This window comes from Acipenser ruthenus, chromosome 7 (assembly GCF_902713425.1).
Source record: "Acipenser ruthenus chromosome 7, fAciRut3.2 maternal haplotype, whole genome shotgun sequence".
Lineage (NCBI taxonomy): Eukaryota > Metazoa > Chordata > Actinopteri > Acipenseriformes > Acipenseridae > Acipenser > Acipenser ruthenus.
In genome coordinates this window covers 25,506,968-25,523,710 of record NC_081195.1, presented here as the reverse complement: position 1 = coordinate 25,523,710, position 16,743 = coordinate 25,506,968, and the positions used below count along the sequence as shown (strand labels likewise).

At 39.1% G+C, this 16,743-nt stretch overlaps 1 protein-coding gene across 1 annotated transcript; it reads right to left on the bottom strand.

Annotated features, from left to right (window-relative positions):
• Positions 1–9,319: 9,319 nt before the first annotated feature.
• Positions 9,320–10,605, bottom strand: LOC117414528 (gem-associated protein 7-like). The gene is made up of 2 exons (XM_059027829.1): positions 10,540–10,605; positions 9,320–10,291 (listed from the first exon to the last, which is right to left on the bottom strand). The coding sequence occupies exons 1-2, from the start codon at positions 10,603–10,605 to the stop codon at positions 9,950–9,952; spliced, it is 408 nt and encodes a 135-aa protein (XP_058883812.1). The 3' UTR covers positions 9,320–9,949.
• Positions 10,606–16,743: the final 6,138 nt, after the last annotated feature.

Genomic DNA, 16,743 nt, shown 5'->3' with positions numbered 1-16,743 from the left:
TATACTATTCCTTTAAGTACAAGTCTCATGAATAGTGAATGAAGATTTGGCCCTTTTGATTACTGTGTTGTTGTGGATGTATTTACCACAGTGTGACCTGTTGCATGAAAATGAACCTTTAAGATTGTCACAACTAGGTCGCATGTTACTATGGACTAAATATTCTCTTAGATTTGTGTCTTTTTTGTAAGACATCAGTGGGGGAGTATTGAAAACAGGAGCAGTAGAGGGATCTTGTTGGAGAATACTAAACTGTTTTTGCATGACATGTTGTATTTTTTGCTGATCACAGGATGATAGGGATAAGATTATTAGTATTCTCCCCAAAGCTCAAATCCTGAAAGACATTCTGAAGGTCACTATCAGGGCTTGATCTTAGTTTGGTGGGTATAATAGTCTAGTGCTGGCTAATCCATTCCTGTGAGGTAAACATCACTGTTTACAGTGCATCGGGCCTTGAAGGTGCCTACCTGATTCAAACCATAGATTAGTGTTGCCCAAGGTGGGCCCACACTAATTACCTGTAAGACATTGTTCCTTGTCAGGTGGCCTCTGTTTAAGATATTTGAATAACAAGGGGGGGAGTGTTTTGCCACATCTTTCTTTATCAACGTGATATGAGCCATCACACTCAAGCAGTACAACAACACCGGAGCAATTAACAAACAAGCTTGCTGCCTCCTGGTACCTCCTATGATAGGAGATTGTGTTAAACTGACAATATGGTTTCAATCTAGTGGAGGGGGGGACAGCGAATATCCCAGACATTTTGCATTGCATCTGACCCAGTGCATTTCATTATTTACTGACATTATTTTATGGTGGGAATGAAATAAGATTTACAGTGTTGTAGCACTTTCTCTGCCAAGGAAACCCGTTCTTCTGGTAAAAGTAACCGCTGTTCAACAGAAACAGGATCTGTGCCAGTATCCCAGAGCTGAGAGAGATCTGGGGGATGACTTTCCCACCAAGAGTCCCAGCTGCTTCCGATAGGGCTGATTGGAGGAGGTATTTAATTAGAGGTAATTATACTGCCCGCATCTCCACCCTAGAAACATATTTTCTCAATTATATGGACAAGCACAAAAAGATAACAGTAGGACAGGCAGAAAAGTGCTGCCTTGTTAATCACAGCAATTTAGCAGGAGTATCATTTTCTGGTACTTCCACCAAGATTTTAACATCAAATGTCTGACTTTACTAATGCTATCAACCTTACCACTGGGACCCCTTTTCCTGTGCTTGTTTTGCATAGCGATTAAGACACTAGCTTGCGGTGTGCAGGATCGCTGGTTCACACCCAGCCCTGTTAAATTGAATTATGCCTTGGATCTCCAGAACTCTTCACTTGTTAGTATTAGTTCGAACATATACTCAGAGGGAAGGGCATTGGCTGTATAGTCCAAAGCATATCCACTGCTTTCCATAAACTGTTTTCTGGTATGAAGTCAATGGTGTCTTTTCATTTGATTGAAACAATAGTGGATATAAATGTGGCACAATTTAAATATAAAATTAGAACCACATTTGTCATTTTGCTTTGAAAGACAAAAATACACTTGAGAGAAGCTAGAGAATTTTCCCTTTTCTTTTATATATATATATATATATTTTATGGCGACCCTTGACTATCATTTGGACTATCAGTCCAGCAGTGACACATCCCATTGTAGTCAAGGTAGCATCAAATAGTTGACTCAAATAGAAAAAGAGACAGTCGACCCCAGAAACAGACAGTAGACTAATCGCACACCACCTGATTGTGAAGTCATTGTGAAGCGTGCTGTATCAGATGGGCTGAAGTGCATTTTCGGTAGCAATTAATGAACATATCGATGACATTTTAGTTATAAAAAACCCAAGCTGTTTTAAAATATAGTGCACAAACAGCACAGTTACACTTGCAAAGTTAATTTGGAAAAAGGCATAATATAAAGAATCCCTCTAACTAGAGTTGTTTTTCATGACAGGGTATAACCTAGGTGTCACCAAAGAGTGACTTATCTTCTTCACAGCATTCCTGAATTTCCATGCCGACCAGGGTAGAATTAAGGCAACAGGAAAACTAATTCACATGAATGATAGAAATGTTATTTCTTTTTGTAAGTCATTTGAAATTAGCCCTTGGCAATGCAAGTCAGTTCAACCACCAGGTTGCCACGCCAACAGGAAACTGCCTTAAATATAACGCTAATTTTTATCTTTATTTTTTATTCATTATGGCAAAGGGGTTCCAGTGCTTTTTCCAGTGCTTTTGAGGAAAGGTATAAATAGCTGCCAGATGTGTAATAATGAGTGCCCATTGTGAATTAAGGAATAGGGTTATGTTTGGGTTTCATAAGTAAGAATGATTTAAAAATCTATTATTTTAATATTGGAAATCGTTTTCTGGGAAACGTATTAGTATACATATGTGGCAGAGCAGGGCTCTGCCCTTAGAAATACTGGCAGGGAAGGAGTTAAATTCTCCTCCCTGCCCAGGTTGATTGTGTCAGGTGGGAGCAATCAGTCAATTAATTATTCAATTATGGACTTAGCCACCTGGCATAAAAGGAGGCCTCAGCCTCTCAGTTAGAGGGAGAGTTCTGGAAGGAGAAGAAGCGGTTTTCTGTGTGTGCTGTTTTGTTAAGTTTTGAAACCAGTGAAGGCAATGCCCAGCCTGGAAGCCGTATTTTTGTTGTTAGTTTTGTTTTGTGTTAATTGTTTGTGTTTGAAACCTTTTTGTTTTGCCCTTGTGCCTATTTATTTTGTATTTCTTTATTAAAAAGCTTTATTCTGAACTTTATACTGTCTCTGAGTCTCAAACATCTGTCATCTTGTCACATTTGAAGTCAGAAGTGGGATAGCACCACCTGGAGACTCAGAGACAGTATAAAGTTCAAAATAAAGCTTTTTAATAAAGAAAAATACAAAATAAATAGGCACAAGGGCCAAACAAAAAGGTTTCGAACACAAAACAAAACTTACAACAAAAATACGGCTTCCAGGCTGGGCATTGCCTTCACTGGTTTCAAAACTTAACAAAACCGCACACACAGAAAACCGCTTCTTCTCCTTTCAGAACTCTCCCTCTAACTGAGAGGCCGAGGCCTCCTTTTATGCCAGGTGGCTAAGTCCATAATTGAATAATTAATTGACTGATTGCTCCCACCTGACACAATCAACCTGGGCAGGGAGGAGAATTTAACTCTTTCCCTGCCAGTATTTCTAAGGGCAGAGCCCTGCTCTGCCACAACATTATTTGACGGTCTGCTATTTTTTAGGGCTATCGATCTTTTTACCATGTATTAATATGCATTACTTTTATTACTGTGCAGAAGTTTAGTTTAAAGCCCTTGTAGTTATACTTTTGGACCATCTGCAAACTTCTGGATATCCATAACGAGTACTTTTGTATGGCTCAAAAATATAATAATGATCTTCACTAATGTAGCCTTATTGCCATTTAGAATCACTTCAATATATCATTCTTTGTTTCAGTTTCCACATCCTGGTGATAAATTCAGGTATTTAAACCTACCCGTGTGGTCTCAACAGAGCTTTCAAGAGTGTCTTCTCTCTAAGTTCAGCTGGTCCACCCGAGTGTAACCATTAACCTGTCCCCCTGCAACACTGCCCCTAGTGGATGAAAAAAATACATCAGCAAGAAATACTGGCACAGAACACAGGTGGTATTTCTTAGATGGAGTGGTGCAGGGAGCTAGGTTAATGCTTCTGAACTATGTGAGCAAAACATTGCTTTAGAAAGGATTCCTCAAGGTTGATTCAGGGGAAATGTCAGTCCACAATGTTTCATCTATGGGCTTCAGGGTACAGCGCAATGCTAAAATGCTTCCCCAGTCCACTCCCCCCTTAATCAGATCTTTCAGAAACAATAACAGTTAATAGTGACTTAGTCTGGCAAATAATGATCTAAACAAACCAAACTTCATAGGTTATTAAAAAGGTAGGAAATTAAATATTGTGAAACTGAAGATTATACAAAGCATCTCTTTAATACAAGAGATTAATTATAAGAAAGATTTGATCACAAAGAATTTTTAGCTGGGGGAAAAAATCATATAAATCCATGCAATAAATAATGTGTAGTTAGATTCATCATCAATTACTGTGTGTTTGAAATGTTATCCCTGTGTGACACAATATATTGAAGTGCTTCCTACCTCCTGTTCTAAACTTACTTTTACTCAGCGTCCATTCATGCCCTCTTGTTCTTCTCTTTGTGAGATTTGTAGTGTCTTGGGTTAACTTTAGATTTAACATTTATGATTTTTTATAGACTTCAGTTCACTACTGATGGCTCTAATTTTAAATGTACAGCTATGGGTGTAAGTTACTGACATATTCGTGTTAATAAGTGTTTTGGTTTTAATCGTGTTGAGACTGGCAAACCTTTTAGAAGTCTTTCAATATAAAAGAACCCCAAACGTATGACAGAAAACAAAAACCAAACATTGATACACAAGAACTAAAACTCTCTTTTCTATTGAAATAGTTCAGCCAAGCGCAAAGTCATGCAGGTACTCCTTAAGGTAATAAGTCATTCACATTTTTTTGGCGGACAAAACTATGTGAAAGCATTCTAACAGTATATTTATTATACATAATAAAAACATAAAAAGTTATAGTTCATGGTTCTGGAGTTTTGACATGATATCTGGTACTACACTAGACTAAATATAGTCCTTAGTTCCCATGTCTGCTAGACTTGCACTTCCTAGGTCATTTCCCTGCAGCAGTGTCTTCTGGGTCAAACAGGGGTCAGCCAATAGGGGAAGCAGCTGGCTGGTTAATGACAGGTAAGAATGCTCTGAAGGGGCCAGGATCATTTCACTCTCCAGGAGATATGGCCAAAGAAATTCAACACTATTTGAAAGCATGGATTGCAAACAGCGATATGTTTTTTTTTTTTTTTTAAAGAGATACGTTTTTACTGTAACATGCGTTTCTTTCTTTAAAAAGTGCACCACCGGTAAGATTCATTAAATTATTTTGCTACCTGCAACCACTTTAATTTAGTGCCTTTATTTGGTTGTGTAGTTTTAGCCTGTTGTTTCTGCAGAGAAATCAAGATGATTGCAGATAGCAAGATTTAGGAAGACGCAGGCAAGACTTGCTTCCAGGGATGTTTTTCAGACTTTCATTAGTGATATCTCTAAACCAGCATGTTTAGTCTGGAGACAGCTTCCGATGAGAAGCCCTTGATCATTCGCCGATAAACTAATTTAAATTGTTATAATTAAATCCAAATTAAATCTTTCCTGTCTAGACACAGTCAGAACCACCCATCCAACCACCTGGTAAGCAACACAGCATCCCCTTTAGAATGTAAAATCACAACCCGCTCTCAGCCCCCACAGGTTCCAGCACAGCTTCCAGTCCAGTCATTGGTGGCTGAGTTACCCACAAAGAACCGCTGTGCTTTCTGTTTATATCTGTTTATATATAATTAAATACATGTTACCTATCCATTCCTCTCTCCCGTGTGCAGGTCTGAACGTTTAGGAGATCTGGTACCATACTACAGTAAGCTAAAGAAAGTGTCTTCGCGGTCAAAGCATGTCACTGCCGGCAAAGCAAGCCAGTCCTGAAGGAGAGTAGCTGGTTAGCTCATGACAAGAAAGAAGGCGCTGAAGGGCGATCATTGAACTCTCCAGGTGAAATGACCTAGGAAGTGCAAGACTATTTGAAAAGACACAAAGCTTTCTTTATGGTGCCAGTATTCTTTATGTTTCCTTGAGTGTTTCACAAAATTACATATGTGAAACAAATGGAAATGCACAACAGGTAATATTAATGGAATCATCCATTATTTATCACCTCATTAAATCCTTACACAAAAACACAGGAATAAAATTAGACAATGTTTTCCCGGAGATCAGTCTTTGTCAGAGTCTTGTACAGTAACAACAGAATGATTATTATAATTTATTTCTTAGCAGACATCCTTACAATTGTTGCAAGACATCTCATTATTTTTACATACAAGTACCCATTTATACAGTTGGGTTTTCACTGGAGCAATCTAGGTAAAGTACCTTGCTCAAGGGTACAGCAGTCGTGTCCCCCACCTGGGATTGAACCCACAACCCACTGGTCAAGAGTCCAGAGCCCTAACCACTACTCCACACAACTGAGATCCTGAGCATAGGTATTGGAAACTAAGAATGATATTAAACCTAAAGTAGTACCAGATATATTTTTAATTGCATATTTGCTATAGCATGTGTTTTTTTCAAAACTGCACAGACTGATATAGCCAATGGAAGGGCAAAACATGAAATATTTAGTAATTTTGTTGATCAGAAATCAACTTGACAGGAACAGTTCCTTTAAACAAGTGTGTCAGTGAAATACATCCTCTGCCAGGGTTGTAAATTCAAGAGTTGATGACCATGATATACATCAGCAGTCTGTGCTGAAGAGAAGAGATTTAAATTAACTATTGAATCACAATTAGATTTTCCAGATATATGCAAAAATGTAAGTTTGACATACAGATGGCCGTATGTACAGACAGACATTCCCAGTTATCCCCAGAATCTTATATTCTCAATAATAAAAGCTAAAAAAAATGAATACCAAGTTTCATGATAATTAAATAAATGGTTCCCTGGATATATGGAAAAGTTAAGTGTGGCACATGTACAGATATGGCCAAAAGTTTTGCATCACCTTATATAATTAACTAATTTTGCTTCATAAAGTCGAATGAAACCTGAATAATGTTAACATATTGAATTACACAGCGCTTTGTAGTTTTCCCCATATACTTAACTGACAAAAATGGAAAAATGTGACATTTCGAAATCTAACATGAAATACTACTGTACTATTATGGCTTCCGGTAGACTTTTGCAATATCATTATTTTATTTTTTTTATGACGTAAAAATGACACCTCAATCCCTAAATTGTAGGTGATGCAAAACTTTTGGCCATAGCTGTAAGTATGACCACCACGACTACATCCCCTTCACAGCGAACTTCATCTCAGAATGGGATAATAAGGTACAAAAGAACCCTACTTTCTGTTAATCCATGGATCTTCAGCAAGCATGGTATCTTCTCCTCTGAAGCAGCATCTGTTTTTCAGGAAGCAATGGGGTTGACGTCTTGGAAGTTTGCTTCACAAAGGACAATTAAGGACAGATCATCCAGCCAGAGAAAGCAGTACAACCACATCTTGTTGATATCATATCCATATGATGGGATTTAATCACAGTTCACCACCAGTGAAAGTAATGCGGTGCTGTACTGCCTGAAGCATTCACAAGACTGGCATTAACCCAGCATTCCAGAGAAACAAAGTAAGATGAAATGGCTGGCTGACATTATCAGACACTGCAACTAACGGGTATTTCTTGAAAAACACAGATTAATGTCTCAGGATGTACTGAAAAAACAACACCAAGTCATTTATTTATTGTTATACAAGATAATGCATGTGCTTTGCCTTTTATAATAAAAATTTGGTAACCATTATAACACCAGTTAATTAAACCCCAGAAAGAGCAGCATTAGTAACACGATGGATTTGGAATACATACTGTCAGGTGATATTGTTATGGTGCCAATTGGTTTATACAATACGCAAGGTAGTTTCAGGCAGTAAGTGCAAAGATAGCTATTCATTTCAATCGTGCAAAGATTCTTTAACCAGAAATCAAAAAAAGAAAAGTTATGTGTTTCTTTCAAAACTGCACATTTGAGACCTAGTAGATAGCTGTACATGGCAGGGAAAATGTAAGAAATGATTCTGATAGGTACAGTCACTTTTCTGTAGGAAAAGTGACTGTACCTATTTTAGACCAGTAAAAAAAAGGGGGGGTTACCAGAATTTTAAAGGAAGTGAAACGCAGCAAACAGGAAGGTTGACCTGCGAAGGACAGAATGTACTTCCTGTTGTCCTAGGCAGTGGTGCAATATGCTCTCATTCCCCCTTCAACCCCATCACCGGATGGATGGACAGCCCCCAGAAAGGATGTTTTTCACTTAATTCAAGTGGCAGGGTGCCAGGAAAACACAGTAGAATAGAGGCTAGAAGATGCAAGAGCTTATCTCTTATAGCCCTTGGATCACACCCTCGCTGAAGCCTTTAGCAGGAACCAGGTTAAGGAAAAAGCATTACAAAGCATTGAAAAAAAACAGAAACTAATTAAATGTTTTTTTTTTCTTAAGGGGCTCTGAATAACCCCTTTTAGAAGCATGTACGCCTGTGGGGTCTATAATTACAAAATCAGAACTTGATCAACAAAACACCATGACTTACATCCACATAGTATTGTAAGTTTAGAACACAGACAGGCAGATAGGGTGTCTCTATATAACCCGAATTCTAAAACTCTCAAAACCTTGTGTTAAAGCATGTCTTTAGCAAGTTGCATCAGAGTTTGACAAGGGATTAAGGTAAATTGAAAAGAATTAAGTGATATAAACACAGCCTCTATATACCCACAGATTATGTTACACTTCTGATTAAAAAATAAATAAATCATCACAGCTAGACAAGCAGTCCTCTAGATCAGGGTTTTCCAATCCTGGTCCTAGGGGACCCCATGTGTCTGCTGGTTTCAATTCCAACGATTAATTCGCTTAATCCGACCTTTTTAATGGTTTTCAGCTTTTGAACAGCTGGAGATTAAGTTAACTCTACAATTTTATAAGTAACTTGAAATCTGCAACTTTCCAGGAGCTGAGAAACAATTAAAAAGATCTAATTAAGCACATTATTAGGGTTTGATTAAGTAATTGAGAGCTCAGTTGGAATGAAAACCAGCACACCCAGGAGGTCCCCCAGGATTGGGATTGGGAATTCCTGTGCAGATAATCTCTAGATTTCATAATTTGCGGTTGTAGTTTTCACTAGATATAATTTTTGGTGAGTAAAATGTGCACAATTTCTTGTATTTTACAATGTGTCATCATTGAATTACTGGGGCATCTATAGGGGAGTTTAACACTAGCTTGTTTAGGAAAGCCATATACACACAGCATGTGACTACAGCACATGGAGATTGGACCTTATGTGGGCAATACCTCCTCTGTATTTAGATTTGGGACCAGAATGCAAATAAAGATTTAATTGTATATGTACAGTACAGTTGTAATCAAGACATGACACTACTGCCCCTTGGTGGAAGTGCAGACGTTCATGATTTTTGTAACATGTTACAACAAAGTGGTTCTGGGTGCAGGTAAAGTAATGCCCTACCCAAACTCTAACTTTCTCAGAACAGGTGACACGTGTATGCCACACTTATATATTTAGCATTTACAGTAAAGCTGGAACAGGGGCATGTGATGTTACAACCAAAAGTCTTGCATAGCTGTTTTAGTCAGTGGAGTTGTAGCAGGGAGGCAGAATGGCTGGTTTAGATAGTTATGGTACAGCGATCATTAAAGCAACATATAATTTATTCTATTGCAATTTCACACACAGTAGGCCCACGCTAATCCAAACCAGCTGGAATTGATCTTTCATCCGAAACATGCATTCTAATAACATGCAAACTGCCAGCAGCTGTAAAACAAACTCCAATATCATCATTCTTTGACAAGTATGTCAATCATGTATTACAGTGGTCTGTTTTATTCAAAGGGTTAATACTGTTTTTTGATGAAATGGGAATCAGAGACATAAAACAAAGATTTAAAGGCATAACAGTATACTAGTGTGAACAGGATCCTCTTGGATTGGATCAGCTTAGAGAATGAACTGTACTATACTTAACTCTGGTTAGGTTATCGTCTTTAGTTAGTAAACAACCAAATAAATCATACACATACCGTAAAGATCTTTCTCAAAAGGTAAGAGGAAACAAGAGATTTGCTGGTGGTCCTATTGAAATACATGGGTTAGGGAGTCATGTTAAATTCAGTCAACCAGGTCAAAAACATTGCTTTTAAAACTAATACATCAAGTTGACCTCTCCATTGCCTTTAAAATTTCACAAACTGAAATCGAGTTCGAAGGAATAGGAGATGACGTCCGGGCAGCGAATCAGCGCCTCCTTTTGCATCCCAAGCGGGGTCTTCAAATCTGTCACTTGGAAATTTAAAATGTCGATATCCGAGCCTGCAAACACTGCGTCCACTTTCACCTTCTCGTACATGGTGAACTTCACGTCTCTTTTAACCATGGCGATCAGATTCCGCAGGTAACGCTCCCGCAAAACCAAACGAGCTCTCTGCTCGCTTCTCAGATCCACAGAATCCGCCGGGCAAGAGGCGGAGATGGTAGACGGGCACAGCGCCTTGACCGGGCAGAGCTGGAATCGAATCGTACAGAGCTAGTACCGTCTACCATCTATATTTCACACAGTGACTATGCCACACAACATAATGCCCTGAAGGCTTAAGCACGTTGTGGACGTAATATCACACTTTTAATGCAGTACCATTTAATGTATGTCTAATATATAGAACACAATTACTTGGCTTAATTGCCAACCAAGAAAGGAAGACCATTACAAAATCTCCAACTTTAACTCCAAACTCTTTTCGGTTGTGTCTCATATAGCTGTACCGTGTTACGTACGGGAACACATATCTGCACATTTATCAGCTCCACGGTTCTGATTTTATTTATAGACTTTGGCGCCATCTGCCGATAAAACACGGAACAACGACGCCTCTTAAAAAAGCCGGTTAGTGCTGCAAAACACGGAATCTAATAATTAACACAAAAAAATCCCGCATGTTTCCACATAATAGATGGATTGAATTAATATTCATATAAATGTTTAAAAATCTTTAACATTTTATAATGTAAGGCAGTAACTTCAGCTACTAGAACAGTATTATTGAAGCAATTCATATAAGGCAGTTTTTTTTTTCCCCCAGTTTTGTGATAGCCAATGATGTGGCAGGACTATCTATGTAAAACCAGCCTTTTTACAGAAGCTATCTATTTACTCATCCCAAAACTTGCTCTACATCACAATCATGCACAGTCAGCAATTTAGTTATTGTGCAGGAGCAGCACAAATCTGACCCAAACCATATAAATAAACCCTCAAAAATGCAGTTGTGCTGCTAAACGTACAGGCTTAGTGGTCCAGTGGTTAAAGAAAAGGGCTTGATACCAACAGGTTGCCCGTTTTAATCCCTGCTCAGCCACTGTGTGACTCTGAGCAAGTCCCTTAACCTCCTTGTGCCCCGTCCTTATTGTAAGTGACTCTGCAGCAGCAGTTGTGATGCATAGTTCACCCCCTAGTCTCTGTAAGACTGCTAAATGACTAAATAATATAACCGTTATAAAACAGCCAAACATCTGCATCGCAGTTCAATTAGACGCAGTGTATGTGGCCTGATTCAGTTCAAACATAGCACTGATATCTCGGTTTCGTTACTAATGTTCCTCGATACATCTTGCTTCTGCACTGTGCCGAAACCAGAGTTGACAAGTCCTCTTATAATAATCGGGATTGGGCTTGTTTGTTGAGAGTCGCGGTTGTAATTTGAGAATCGCGGGTTGGAATTTGCATAAACGCCCATACTAACACGGGTTGCGCTTGTTTTGGTCTTGTTTGTGCTTGCTTTGAAGAACGAGGTCGCTGTTTTTCTGTCAGAAATCTGGCGACCATGGCTGGAACAGGTGTGACATATCTAAGGCAAGCTAGCGCCCTAACCACAAAGCAAAAGGCTCGTCTGCATTCCTAGAATCCTCAACTTTCGTGCAGCTCACATCACTGCCCCGTCACTGAGTTCCCAACATCTGAAACCATACAATATGGGAACTGTTGCATAAATGAAATAATTTTGCAATTGTTTTCAGCCTCATAAGCTTGATTAAACATGTCTGTTGCCTGTGGTGGAAGTATACATCCGTAGTTATTGCATCAGTGTGACAAATCACTCTTCCTACATCCGTGTTGATTACCGTTACATGCCCAGGGACTTCAGTTCATACAGTTCAATACAAATTCTATTAGAATTTAAAACGGATGTAAAGTTTTTGTTTACGTCTGTGGGCTGCACGCACCCACACAATTCACAGATTGTGTTTAGTCATCTGTGCGCTGTAGGTCAGCACACATTGCACGGGATGCGATTTATCCGGAGATAAAATAATATTTTCGATGCGCTTTTTCACACCAGTGTTGCCATGGCAACCCCCCCCCCCCTGCACCCCTCACCCCCCCCCCCCAAAAAAAAAATTAACAAACGTTATTAATACGCATCAATACAACAAAACAAACCACACTGTATGTATGTGAAAACATACACAAGTTAAAATGTATTCAAATTAGGTTCAGTTTTTTTAATATAATATTACAACCAATAACTCAGTTACGCGTAAATACGTAAACATACACACAGGCATATCTTTGGTTTAATTATGATACTATATAGTCATAAATTAAAACATATTTTAGGTTTAATTTCTATCAAATACATATTTGATTTTTTTTGTGTGCGTGTTGTGGTGCAGTATGTCACATTCGCTTGTCGCATCTTGTGTAGAGGCCTTATGACAGACCAGGAGATGCCAGCAAAATATATTTGGCTCAAACATTATTAGTCCATTAAAATGTAGAAACAATTATGTAGTGTATTGAGATAGTTATGTTAATTAGTAAATGCCTTCTTAGAATATGTGTTCTAGTAATTTGGCACTAAAAGGTTGCCTTAATTTTGCCTGTGTGCTAGTTGCAAGTTCACCGTGTCATTGTCGGAAAATAAGGTTGTTGCTTTTTTAAGTGTATGGCGGCTTCCGTCTCAGTCAATACATAACAGAAACAAATTGCCGACGAGGATGGGATCTGTAAAGAGTGCGAGACTTGTCAAGTTGAACAGAAGGCACCACGCCAAGTGCCATTGCATCCATGGGAATTCCCTGGTGAATGCTGGAAGCGACTGCACATTGACTTTGCAGGGCCATAACATGTTTATGATTGTGGTGGATGAAGTGTTCACAATGTCAGCAATAACTTCTCAAGCTACCATAGGCAGACTTCGGAGGTTGTTTGCATCTGAACAGATTGTGACAGACAACGGTAACCAGTTCACATCACTTGAATTCCAACAGTTTGTGAAACAAAATGGGATTGTACATTCTACCAGTGCACCAGGACACAATGCTTCGAACGGGCTCGCTGAGCGATTTGTTCAAACTTTCAAGTCAATCTTGAAAAAACGTACAGCTACTCCACTAGATATAGAAGACAGGATTTCATTGTTCTTGTTGCAGTATCGCATCACTCCTAATTGCACCACAGGGCAATCTCCTGCGGATTTGTTCTTGAACAGGCATGTTCGTACCAGGCTTGACTTCATTAAGCCTAACACAGCGTCGGCGGTTCGCAAGAAGCAATACATGCAAAAGTTTTACCATGACCAAGACGCCATGGACAGATCTTTTGACGTTGATGACACTGTGTACCTGAGAAACACCACAGGAGACGGTCCAAGATGGATTCCAGGAATTGTACATGAGCAAACTGGACCAGTGTCTTATAAAATCAAGGCCCGGGACAGTGAAAACACCTACCGCAGACATGGGGATCAGCTGAGACCTCGAGTTTCTGCTTGAACATCCAAGCAGAACATCCAACTTGGATGCACCTGCTACTTCAGATGAAGATGCACCTGCAGAAAGGAATGCCGGGGTAAAGTCCATCTCAATCCTGGCTGGTGTTCCGGACAGCTCTGTACCAAGTGTGATGGACAATTGTTCTGATGACCTGACTATTTTGCGTTGCTCTCACAGAGTGATTAAACCACCTCGCCGTTATGATCCGGCTTAAAGACGGAAAGTAATTCTCCTGATTGAGATGGACATTTCCATGTTTTTGTTAATGTTATACATGTCTCAGCATTACCCTCACCACTCTGTGCGAAGAAGTGTCTCCTTCCTCTATCCTATGTCTATCTCCACTTCATTTTCAACTGTCTCTTCTGGTCCTGGTTTCTATACTGCGCTTAAAATACTAGTTAGGGGGGTCCCCGAGTGGCTCACCTAGCAGAATCGCAGCCGTGTGGTGTGCAGGGTGAGTCGTACAGTGCAGGTTCATGTCCTGGCTGTGCAAAGTAGGCCAGTCTTTGCTGGAGACTAAGAAGGGAGCGTCACATTGGCTCTGGCTCTCCCTTTGTGTTAGGGAGGCAAAACTGGCAGGGACTGTTCCTCCTCATCGTGCTACAACGAACCCTGCCGGTGTTGGCCTTTTTTCCTCCAGAGGCCGGTAGCTGGCTGACAGTCGCTCTCGAGTTCCTGGGTGTAGAAGAGGAAGCTGGCTCGGTCGTGGGATCAGAGGACGCCCGCTGTGAATTGCTGCGGTGAGGGAGAAAGCGATTGGGTACTCCAAATTGGGAAAAAATCTAATAATAATTGGACACACTACATATTGGTTAGGGTTAACTATGTCGGGTCAGATATCTTATTATACACAGGTCTGCACCACCACTTTATTTTATGATACACAGTTCTCATTTTATAGGGAAAATATTGTTCACCCTGTATTATGTGTAATAGATGGGCTGATTATAATTGCATTATTATTATTGTTTATTTAGCAGACGCCTTTATCCAAGGCGACTTACAGAGACTAGGGTGTGTGAACCATGCATCAGCTGCAGAGTCACTTACAATTACATCTCACCCGAAAGACGGAGCACAAGGAGGTTAAGTGACTTGCTCAGGGTCACACAGTGAGTCAATGAGTGAGCCAGGATTTGAACTGGGGACCTCCTTGTTACATGCCCTTTTCTTTAACCACTGGACCACACCCAGGTTTCTGGTGAAGTCACCATAAAACAAGCTTTGGTTTCATGCTTTATGAAATACCAGAGATCCAAGATATAACCGTAAGTAATTGTCTTCAGCCCTGTTTGTTATTTTCTATATAAAATATGGATTCCACAACTTTCTATACAGTATACAGACTTTGCTAAATGAACATCAAGCTCCCCAATGCCAATTTCATGCAAACTTTACTTTAGGGTTAAAGCCATTTCTATTTTTTCATTTCACCAGAGCAGTGTCTTCTGGGTCCAAGCATGTTACTGGCTGAAAGCATGTCAGTCGGTAGGGGAAGCAGTTGATTGGTTACTGGTAGGAAAGACGCCAGTGAAGGGGTGAAGACAATTTCACCTTTCAGTTAAAAAATAATGACCCAGGAAGTCAGTCTAAAAGCATATCTTGCAAACAGAGATTTCTTTGACCTACAGTAGTACCAGGTATGTTTTAAAATGAAAATACGTATTTGCTAAAACAGGACTTTCTTTCAAAACTGCACATTTAAGACCAATAAAATGAATGTATGTTCATGGCAGCGACTATGTTTCAATCTGTTTTGTTAGCTACAATAGTTCCATTAATTAGTTAATTAATTCAGTGAATAAGGCTTGAGGAAGCCAGATATTCCTGAGTTGTTTAAACTCATCTGTTCAGTTTCTACCGCCCACACATCAGTCCCATTTATCAACAATGGAAAAAACACATTGGAATTTGAGGAATTCTTTAAAGCAGATACAGGCTATTTCTGAAAGAATGTCAAAAACAGTAGCCATCATGTTTCATGTGGGAATTGAAATACTGAAACAATCCTACATGGTAATTGTTTTATTAAACATTTTCCATAACAAAGGAATGTAAGAAATGCTTGGTTCGAGGCTTGTATGAATTATAGGCTTTTTATAGCAAATGGACACTTTGTAATGAAATATATCTAAATAATATTCTTTGCAAGTTCTTTGGTATAGACTTATTCAATACAAGATCAATTGATATAAAAAAAAAACAGTAAAGGGTTTATTAACTATCTAAAGTTAATACTAACATCAGATGACTTGGTTTCATTTGTGAGATTTATATTCAAACATTTAAAGAGTACAATTATCATGCAGAAAAGATATAGTAAACAGAGTATTTTAATTGCGTCAATGTGGATGGTGTCCTGTTTCTTAATCAGATTAGCAAGTTCTTGTTTTTGAAGTGATTGTAGCTAACAAAATAACATCTGTTTTGCACTTCCGTTAGCTCCACTGCTCTCAAAGGTGCAGTTTTGAAAGACGCTGCACACCAGACATGATGCAATTTGTCATCGGGCAACCAGATACTTTACAAAGGGTGTGTACAAAAAACAACAACAAAAAAAACCTTTTCATTTTGGGCCTCCCCCATGACTTTGGGCCCTAGGCAGGTGCCTAGTTTGCCTGTGCGTTAATTCCGCCCTGCTTGTGGAAAGGGGTTGAATACTTATGCAATCAATTATTTTCTGTTTTGTATTTGTAATTAATTTAGAACAATTTGTAGATTTTATTTTTCACTTTGACATTATGGACTTTCTTGTGTTGATCAGTGGCAAAAACTCCTAATTAAATCCAATTTGATACCAGGTTGTAACACAATAAAATGTGTAAAAGTCCAAGGGGGAGTGAATACTTTTGAGAGCCACTGTATGTGTTATAATGTTGCCTGGGGTACTCCCTGATTGCAAAACAATTTGGAGGTTCCTAACTCAACAGCAAACTTACAGGCACACAGTATTCCAGTCAGGGAGGTTTGCCAAATAAAAATGAATTCTCAGTAGGATTCAGTCCTGGTAGGTTGGAAGGCAAGCTTGCTATCAATTGAGTTACCACTGACATCTAGATATTGGGTCCATTTTCAATGCCTTTAAAAATGTCAGTGCTATACTCAATTCCTCTTAAAATGTTACTGAATTACTAGCATTGTTTTGTGTTGAGATGGAAAGCCTGTGTGTCAGTGTTATTAATTCTGATTCAGACAGGATGGAAA

Bases quoted from the DNA above. Each gene is read 5' to 3' on its own strand.
- LOC117414528 (XM_059027829.1), bottom strand. From the start codon at position 10,605: ATGGCGCCAAAGTCTATAAATAAAATCAGAACCGTGGAGCTGATAAAT. The intron at 10,292-10,539 runs GTACGTAACACG...AGACGGTACTAG, and splicing joins ATGTGCAGATATGTGTTCCC to CTCTGTACGATTCGATTCCA.